This window comes from Clytia hemisphaerica, unplaced genomic scaffold, assembly GCF_902728285.1.
Source record: "Clytia hemisphaerica strain Z4C2 unplaced genomic scaffold, Clytia hemisphaerica genome assembly, whole genome shotgun sequence".
Taxonomy (NCBI): domain Eukaryota; kingdom Metazoa; phylum Cnidaria; class Hydrozoa; order Leptothecata; family Clytiidae; genus Clytia; species Clytia hemisphaerica.
Window position 1 is genome coordinate 107,686 of NW_027103788.1, and position 10,776 is coordinate 118,461.

Sequence of the window (10,776 nt, forward strand, 5' to 3'; positions counted from 1 at the left end):
TCTCCACACGTGTACGTTGTCGTTGAAGTTCTTGGAAGCAAACGGGCAAGTTGATGTTTGCCGCGAAATTGACGACTCCGCAAAGGGTCTTGGGTAATTTAATTACCAAATATGGTCATAAGAAAACAAGTCAGACATAAACCTTCAGAAAGTATTTGATAATCATCACCAGCGAAAATTAGTAGATCCCAAATTTGAACTATAATGTTTCATAGATTGATTTTGATCATTTTTCAATGTTTACATTACACCAAAATTTATAAAAGAGCTTCTTCCAGATCTTGAACAAATATGATTTGCTTTGAAACATCTAATATCTATAGCCTAAAACCACAAACGCTGCGCGCGTCAAAAACTAAAATGGCCACCTTGTCGTCATTACCCCACAGGTTTTTATTGACTCTAAAATTTTGAACTTTATACTGAAATATGGAAACATACAGCTGTAATCTTTGTAATACATTTAAAGCACGCACATTGCGACGTTATATGAATCATATCAACTTGGTACATTCTAACCAGCTGAACTTCTCAATCAAGTGTAATGTTGGAGGCTGCCCTTCTATATTCAAACGTTATAATTCGTATTACAGACATGTTATAAGGCACCATAATGAGGTATACAAAAACATAGGTATTCGAGCAGATCCAAATGATGAAATGAACCAGGATATTACTATTGATGATGAAGTTCCTGGGCCTAATGATGATCATGGCGGTCTTTTAAATGACAATGATGATGACCATAATATGAGTGACATTGAATATGATGATGATGCAAATGACCAGGAATTAAATATCCCAAGATTGTATTCAAGCTCTGATAGTAGTGACAGCAGTGATGAAGAAGATTGTGCTAACGAAATTGTGAATGTAAGTGGTGAAAAGGGAAGAAATAGGAAGAAGATAAAAATTTGCTGTGTGGTTGGACACTAACCGTACTGATTTTTAGTCAAACTAATTTTATAAGAAAACCCTGACAGTTCAATTATTACGATTAATCAAACTCTAATCGTTCGATTAGGTTTGACCGGGTTTGATTAGTTCGATAAAAATTTGGTTCGATTAGTTTCAATGGATCAGGTCTGGAAAAGATGTTGGTTTGTTGTGACCTAACCATTGAATTTGAAGGGGCTAGAAGTGAATCTTTAATCTCGCATAGGCAAGAAAAAGTGAAACCATAAAAATGTTAAATTGTACGAAATTGCGGGATTTTTAGCCTGGACACGGGTCTAGATGGGCAATAGATGGGAAATTAAGTGGCTTCATTTCCCATCTACTTGTTTCAAGTCTAGTGCTACTCGCATAGATGACTATGGACCTAACTGACCCTACTCGAGACCTCCCGGCCCAAAAAAATTATTGTTATCTTAGAAAATAAGAAAAAGCAAAAGCCAATACCTGCATTAAAAATTTCATAAATCAAAAATCAATAAAAATATATTTTTTCGACCGACCGACCGACCGACCGTCCTGCAAACCTTTAATATTAGGTGAGGGCAAACCAACATTTTTTAAAGTCCAGTTCATTATTGTTAACAATTTTTATCTATAAATTGACGAGCAACAAGTTCTGTCATTTGTACTACAGGTGATGAAAACTCACACATTGAGGAAAACCTGGTGCTTAGGCAAAAATGGGTGGTGGGTATGTGCAGACCTTATTAACCCTATCTGCCCTGTGGGGGGGTGCTGATTTTTTCTCTGGAATTATCTATCAACTAAACCAAACCTCCTGAAATTTCTTGACGCTTCTCTCAAAATTTATTTTAAAAAATACTAAGTCTGCCCATGTCAGCCATGATGGCGGCTGCCTGATCAGCGGTACAATATGGTCAATATCAATATGGCCATAAAATTTGAACCTGAGTTACAATGGAGGTGAAATTTTGTACAGTGGTAAAGTATTTGCTACAGAACAAGATTGCATAAAAAAAATTTCTTGAAAATGCCTGGGTCACGTGGTCAATTTTTGAGGGTAGGCCTATTACCAAATTTTGGTTTTTCGGTCCTTCGACTGCCATTTTGAAAAATATTGATTACAAACCCGGGCTTATTTTGTCATCCCAAACTACTTCTGTTCCAAATTTCATGGGAAAAGAAAAATTCTATCAAAAGCATTGATTTACACTTTTTTTAATTTTAAAATCTTCCGTTTTATCGATTTCTGGATTTTGGTGCCAATATTGGTATAGGTTTTTGGGAAATTCGAGAAAACTTTTTCCTTGAATTTGTTCTTTATATAATGGGGCTTGTATGTGCAAAGTTTCATGAAATTTGGAACACCCTATCAGGAGAATTTAAGGGGGCATGACAAGGTCATAAAGGCACAGGGCAAATAGGGTTAATTTAAAGGTCAGCTTTTTCACCTTCCAAAGTCTCTTTAAGGGTTACAAAAATCAGAAAATTTTAAAGTAATCCCTCTAAGGGTTGGAAAACTGACGAATTTTTGGAAAAATTTTTAATTTTGACAGAAAAAATTGTGAAAAAGTCTCTCTAAGGGTAGGAAATTTCTCGAAATTTGGAAGAAAATTCTCCAATAAAGACTCTCAAAGGGTCACCCTTTCACTGAAATTTGGTCTCTTTATTAAGGGCTGGTCTGGTTCGCACATACCCCTCATCCGCCAACCCTAGTATATACCCCTGGGTGAAAAAGCCCTGAACAATTTACCTCCTCTTTTATAGCATCCACTTCGAACAACAATTTTTTAAGCAACATTTTCATAATTCAATTTTAGGATAAAGATCACTTGAAAAAATGTGCTGCTATGTTCATATTGAAAACAAAGGAGAGGAATCGACTAACACAGGTAAGATAAATAATTTTTTTTTACTTTGATATCTAATTGTAAGTTAGTTTTTTATTTCTCGATTTTATCTCACTCGAACTTTTCTCGAGCACTCTGTGACTCTGTGATTTATTTCATTGTACTTTGATATCTATAATTTCAAAAACAGTTACGATTTTTACTGCACGCTTTTTTGTGAACAGGATTAAAAATGTGAAAATTAATTTCGGATTTCTGTTCATGTTATTACAGGCAACAATGGACAGAATTACGAATAATACAACTTGTTTAATTGACCAATATGTGGATATTGTGAAACAAGAAATTGCTGACAGAATCAATTCAAACGAACCTGTTACAGCTGAATCCATTGCAGAGATATTCGATGACGTTGGGAATGTATTTGATGGTTTATCTACTGAAGCACAGCATAAATCCTATGTGAAAGCAAACTTTCCTTATGTTGAACCACAGAAAATTAAACTTGGGTCAATTTTAGTTCGAAAAAAACAGAAATCAGAACATGTTATAACTGAAAAAGAAGAAACATTCATGTACATCCCTTTGCTAGAAAGTCTATCCCAAATTCTAAGAAATGGAAAATTAGAAAAATTGCTATGCAAAAAACCAAGTAGCTCCAGAGATGGTTGTTATTACGATTTCTTTGATGGCTCTATCTATAAAAACGATCCTTACTTTGCTGAACACCCAAAAGCCCTGGTGCTAATATTGTATCATGATGAGCTGGAGGTTTGCAACCCATTAAGTAGTTCTGCAGGAGAACACAAAATTGATATGTACTACTACTGTATTGCAAACCTTCCCCCACAATACAGATCCCGTCATTGTGCAGTAAAACTTCTTGCAATAGCAAATGCATCTCTGGTTAAGAAATATGGTATCGAAAAAATTCTTGAACCTGTAATTGACGAGTTGCTTTTGTTACATAATGGCTTTGAAATGGAATTTGAAAACGGACAGAATAAAATAATTCATGGTAAAGTGTTAGTGTGCTTAGGAGACACCCCAGGACAACATTTATGGGCAGGATTCAAAGAAGGTGTAGGGACTTCATACCAAAAATGCCGTCATTGCTATTGTAATTTCGATGAATTACAAAGCAAATTCAAATTGACAGACTTTACACCTAGAACAGAAACACTTCATAAACAAGATTGCTATGAAATTGAAAATGCACCTACAGAGGAATCAAGAAGAGATCTAAGTGTTGCTTATGGCATAAATAAAAGAAGCATCTTGATGAAGATACCAGGTTTCAACATTATTACACAACTTCCGCAAGACATCATGCACATTGCATTTGAGGGTGTCGTCCAATATGAATTGAGGTTGGTAATTGAATACTTTATTAAGACAGCAAAGCTTACAACTTTAGATAATATAAATGCATCACTTATAAACCACAGCTTTGGATATACTGAGGTTGGGTCAAAACCTCATAAAATCAAGGATACATGTTTTACTGGCGATGAAAAATACAAATTGAAATTCAAAGCTGACCAAGCAAGGTTGTTTTTACGCATATCTTCATTTGTTCTTGAGCCCTTGATTGATGTAGATGACGAACAATTCAAATTTATTACTCAGCTTGTTGAAATAATGCAGATCTTATGTTCATCAGTTATTAGAAAGGATACCATCACAGAACTAAACCAAAAGTTAGAGAATCATTACATCAAATTCAAGGAGTTGTTTCCTACATGCAACCTTGTACCTAAACATCATTATCTACTTCATATAGTCGATACTATTAAAATGTTTGGTCCACCGATGAGGTATTCCTGCTATAGCTTTGAAGCCGCCCATAATTACTTCAAGTCTATCGCTCGTGTGCAAAATTTCAAAAATCTGCCGTTATCTCTAGCTAAACGTTACCAGTACTTAGAGACAAGTAACTTTGGAGATTCAAAAGAAACCGCTGTATCCCATCCTTTGTTCGATAGAGAAAAAGATTATGGCGTAGTCTCCAAGTTGTCTGATGAAGAACGCCTCTCCCTTCGTCGTAATTTTGACGAATTCGGACTTTTGCCTGGTATTGCATTTGATGAACTATTTAAAGTGAGTTGGTTGGTACGTTTTGGAACAAAGTATAATAGTAATGCAATATTGGCAGTTGGTGTTACAGAATCGAATCTACCAATGTTTGGTCAAGTTTGTTCAATATATGTTATCCACGATTTAATTTACTTTAAGGTGAAGCTTTATCGAACATTGCATTATTCTGAAGTGTTCCATGCATACAATGTTGATCCCACAGATGAGATCCATTTTCTATCTTATGATTCACTATTGGACTACAATGTGGTGCATCTGAAGGTTGACTCTAATGGTAATCCTTATGCACAACCAAAGTATTCATTGAAAGATATTGTTTTAGAATCTATAGAGGGAGAGAATCCTATAGACCTTCATTAGGATAAAGTTTGCCAATTTATTTTTCAGTATTAATTTAGATATTTCAAAAAATAGAGAACGTATAATAATATAGCAAAAACATTCTCTATATTTTATGTTTGAGCTTTCTTTATTTTTTCACCCTCATTCACACAGGCTTTTGTTTTAGTTAAGTACGAAACCTTTCTCTTTTGTGATAAATTGCAGGGGGTCTTTTAGAACTTTAAACAAGATTCGCAAAAATGCGACTAAAAATTTCCCTTTTATAAGCGTGAAAAATGCTTATCAGATTGCAATATTTTATACAATAGGCTTCATATAAATAACAACATATTTCTGGTTAAGCTCTTGCAAGTTCTCATTACCAAAAGCCAAATCTTTCAAGTTATTACTTTTTTGATTTATTTCTTAATAAAAGGTGCTTATAAAAAATAACTATTCTCTTTTCTCATTTTGTGTCCAATCCATTACTTACTTTGTTAAAACTAATGACCGAAAATTGTATTGCCTTCAATCTAGAGCTATTGATTTTATTTCTACAAAGTAGGTGCTTATAAGAAAATATGCTCATCTTCTTCGCCATCCGTTGTTTACTTTGTAAAAACTAATTACCAAAACATATAATGTCTTCAATCGAGAGTTATTGATTTGATTCTTATAAAGTAAATGCTTACAAGAAAAATAGATATGCTCATCTTCTTCGCCATCCATTGTTTACTTTGTAAGAACTAATTACCGAAAGGTATATTGCCTTCAATCGAGAGTTATTGATTTGATTCTTATAAAATAGATGCTTATAAGAAAAATAAATATGCTTATCTTCTTCGCCATCTATTGTTTACTTTGTAAGAACTAATTACCGAAAGGTATAATGCCTTCAATCGAGAGTCATTGATTTGATTCTTATAAAGTAAGTGCTTACAAGAAAAATAAATATGCTCATCTTTTTCGCCATCCATTGTTTACTTTGTAACAACTAATTACCGAAAGGTATATTGCCTTCAATCGAGAGTTATTGATTTGATTCTTATAAAGTAAATAAAAAAAATAAGCATGACCGACATCATGACGATATTTTATTCTACAATGATGGCTTCATGTTTACTTTTGAAAGAACTAATCACCGAAAGGTAGGTATACTGAGCTTATAAATTAAAGAGTTGCCAAGTTAATTCTCATAAATTAGGTGCTTATAACAAAAATAAATAGCTCATCATTTCTCTGTCATCCATGGTTTACTTTGAAAGAACTAATTACCGAAAGGTGTGTTGCCTTCAATCATGAGTCGTTGATTTAATTCTTATAGATTAGGTGCTTATAAAAAATATACCCATCGTCTTCTTTAAAAGAACTACCAAGTAGCTACTGATCTTTTAAATACAATATGCTTATAATAAAACAAATCTTTTCTCTAAAAAAGCTATATCCCTTTCTCTCATTGTTTATGAGAAAAGGGGAATTTCTTGGGGACTTTCCCAATCAACACAAATGTGAACCACAATGAGTTATTTAGCGTTTGAGATACAATCTCACGAGTTCCCATTAGGATTGCGCGCTAATAAAGCGCGCGACCGCTTTCAAATATCCTTCTATCATCCGCATCCGCCGCCCGAAAAAGCCATTTTAAGAAAAATTTCCCTAGAAACGGGAAATTTTTAACAAAAATGATGAACGGGGGTCCTAATAGGAAGGTCTGGGGAGTTATTTCTCACGCTATAAAAGCCAATAATTTCGAGTTACTCTAGGGGCTGAGTTAGGTCCCGTATGCGCATCGGCGTATAGTCATTTTTTCTTTTGATCATGAAATTATAGTCCTTGAAGAGTCAAAAAACGTGTGTGGCGTTATTTGGATCAGGCACAAATTTCCATAATGGCGGATTTTAGATTTTCAACCCTTTTTAGCCCTCTTGCTTGAAAAAATATTTTTGTTGACTTCAAACATAGACATATTATATACCAATCGATCACAAATTTTATGCTGATTAAGAAAAAGGTCAGAATCATGGTGTGAAAATTCCGTTATCTGGAGATATGAAGCACTTTCGATTTCGATTTTTTGAAATGACTACTTTTGGTTCCAGATTTGCGCGGCCGTAACATTTGATTGGCTTACTTAATTTACTTGAAACTTTCGGAGGGTCTTGCCTACCGTTCAAACAATAAAATTCAGGAAAAGCTTTTTTCTACATGAATTTCGAAATCCATAATGGCGGATTCAAAATTTTCTTTCGTCACATGGGCTCTTAGGCTCTGCTAGCATAAGAAAAATATTTTTTGAGCTTAAAACCCTGCATATTATATACCAATCGATCAGAAATTTTATGCTGATTAAGAAAAAGGTCAGAACCATGGTCTGAAAATTTTGCTATCTCGAGCCATGAAGTACTTTCGTTTTCAAAACTTAGAAAACGTAAGTACTTCGTATCTCTTGATAACGAAATTTTCAGACCATGGTTCTGACCTTTTTCTTAATCAGCATAAAATTTCTGATCGATTGGTATATAATATGCAGGGTTTTAAGCTCAAAAAATATTTTTCTTAGGCTAGCAGAGCCTAAGAGCCCATGTGACGAAAGAAAATTTTGAATCCACCATTATGGATTTCGAAATTCATGTAGAAAAAAAACTTTTCCTGAATTTTATTGTTTGAACGGTAGGCAAGACCCTCCGAAAATTTCAAGTAAATTAAGTAAGCCAATCAAATGTTACGGCCACGCAAATCTGGAATCAAAAGTAGTCATTTCAAAAAATCGAAATCGAAAGTGCTTCATATCTCCAGATAACGAAATTTTCACACCATGATTCTGACCTTCTTCTTAATCAGCATAAAATTTGTGATCGATTGGTATATAATATGTCTATGTTTAAAGTCAAAAAAAATATTTTTTCAAGCAAGAGGGCTAAAAAGGGTTGAAAATCTAAAATCCGCCATTATGGAAATTTGTGCCTGGTCCAAATAACGCCACACACGTTTTTTGACTCTTCAAGGACTATACTTTCACGATCAAAAGAAAAAATGACTATACGCCGATGCGCATACGGGACCTAACTCAGCCCCTAGAGTAAGTATTGAATACATTAAAAATAGAACTTTCGGCTGATATGGCAAATTTTACGCTCAATTAAGTTCCAAACAAAGATTTATTTTGCCAACCCATCTATCAAATTTAAGTTTTCTCAAACTTTTATTCAAGTTACACTATTTTGGTCACAAAAGAGAGAATTTTCACCTTGATTTTGAGCCTTGCAACACATCGTCCGCGAAATTAATTTTCTTGCTGATTCGCCAAATAAAATTCCCTCTGAAAAATCTTTTCTGGCCAACGTTGTAAGAGAAAAAGGGTGACCTGGCTCTATCGCTCCCGAGAGGAGTTAGCCAGATCTTGACCAAGTATTAAGTAACTTTTGAGAAGCAATATTATCTGAATATATTCCATCATAAATGATGAAAAGTAAAATTTTACTACCTAGAAGCATTTTGTAACTAAGTAGCTAGAAGTCACAAGCAAAAACAGCTAGCTAGAAGTAAAGTAATATTTTACTTTTGATTTGGGTTTTTGCAGTGTGGCATACTTTTTTTTTTCAAGTCAATAAAAAAACTAATAGCGCGTCGTGGTGCAAACGTCACGATTATTACTTCTCTCATTTGAGATGCCTTGGAGTTTTTACAAGATACTTCACTAATTGGTCATTTAAAGTGATAGAGATGACGCTTTCTTTAGAAAAAGTAATAAGATTCTTTTATTACATCTTAACGACCAACCAAATCAAATATGAGCTTGTAAAAACTCCAGCTTGTCCCTCTCATTTGACCGAAATTCAATCCCACAATCCTTTTTTGTTTTAATTCGAGAGTCGTGAAATTTATTACTTTTTCTTTGTAACTGAGTGTAATTTGCGGGCAAGCATAATTGACGCAAAGGTTGACGGGATTGAATTTCGGTCAAACAGAAAAATCAATGTCTATTTTTAGATTCGCTACGGTATGCTATTGGAATGACAAAAGTGATTCAAAAGTATACACGCAGTTGAAATTCTCCATTTCAGCGTATAAAAAAAATTGAAAATAATTATTTTGTGACTTGAGAGTAACTAGCCGTATGCGCAGCGTCGCACGCTGCGTGTCCCAATCCAGCAAATCACTATACATCTAAAAAAACCGACGGGTACAAAATGCATAAAACATAATGCATATTGCATAATGCATATTATCGCATGACATGTGAAATATCTGCAATCTGATTGGTTACATTACAGTGCATAAACGTCATATTTTCATTTATTGCACTGTTTGTTTTATTTGCACTGTTGCGCTTCATTTATTGCACTGATCAATGCAACAGCTTCATTTTTTGACGTCAATTTCTTTAAGAAATAAAAAAAGAAAGTAGATTTTTCAAGTCTTGCGATAAACCAATTATTACATAATACCTCGTGCAATAGGGGTTTATTTTTCTCGTTCTTTTGCCATTTTGATTTTCATAGTTGTATTTTACAGAACGTAGTATAGTGTAGAAAAAACACGAAAATATCTCCTCCGTATGTTACTTTTCTTACTCTAAAATGTAAATTTTATAGCAAGATCTTTATTCTGGGTTTTCACAGGAGATCTTTTTCGAACAATTGCTAATAAAGTTCAACGGGTTTTCCCTCTTACAAATCATTAACCATGTGAATGCTTTTTGTTAGATAAGCCAATATAAATTAAAGAGCTTCATGCGAAAGCTAGATAAAAAAATAGACTTCAAATCTTTTTACATTCGAATGTTATGTGTTTACCTTTTTTTGAGAAAGAAGAAGGGGGGAAACCTTTCTGATCTGTTGCTTCTTATTATTATTTATGCTGACGGAAAACCCTTTGTTGTTATGATTCGAATGTTTTCTCTTTCGTTCGGATTCGAAAAGTAAATATCATGTCTGGGGAAATCCCCTCTGATTGGAATGTTTACTTAAGAAACTCTTCTAAAGAGGTTTTCGCGGTTTAAGCCTCTACAAAGGAGAGTTTTAGAAATTGTAAAATCGTTCTGTAAATTACAAAATACTATTATGCATTATGCAATATGCATTATGTTTTATGCATTTTGTACCTGCCGTAAAAAAAACCCAACGGAAGAAAGACAGCTGCTGATTGATGATAAGATTTTGATTTTATAAAAGAAAGGAGAAAAAAGTTCAACGCCATGAAGAGGAGGCTTTGTAGAGCTTTGTTAGATTTTCGAAAACTTTTTATAAAACGTTGTAAACACACACGTTTTAGCATATTAATATATAGATTTTCAAACTATCAAGCTATCTATCAATCATTTTACCTAAGTAATTCAACGAAATAGCATTGTGACGGAATATCAACGGATTTTTTATACCAATTTAAAAATACAGGCGGCAACGAAGCTCGCTTTAAAGACACAATGGAAGATAGACGTCCAGTTATGATTTATCCCATGTGAAGGCGCAGTAGTGTACCAAGTATTGACCGTCGTCTAGGAGATCAGGACTAACTCCAACTCGGTGCTGTGTTTCACTTAATGAAAAGTAAATGCTACTTTGCTAGGGCCAACCCATACCATGTGATG

The 10,776-nt window shown here is 34.0% G+C and overlaps 1 protein-coding gene across 1 annotated transcript; it reads left to right on the plus strand.

Annotated features, from left to right (window-relative positions):
* Positions 1-2: 2 nt before the first annotated feature.
* Positions 3-5,580, plus strand: LOC136806229 (uncharacterized). Its single transcript, XM_067062788.1, has 3 exons — positions 3-873; positions 2,739-2,810; positions 3,042-5,580. Exons 1-3 carry the CDS (start codon positions 430-432, stop codon positions 5,223-5,225), a joined length of 2,700 nt encoding a protein of 899 aa, XP_066918889.1. The 5' UTR covers positions 3-429; the 3' UTR covers positions 5,226-5,580.
* Positions 5,581-10,776: the final 5,196 nt, after the last annotated feature.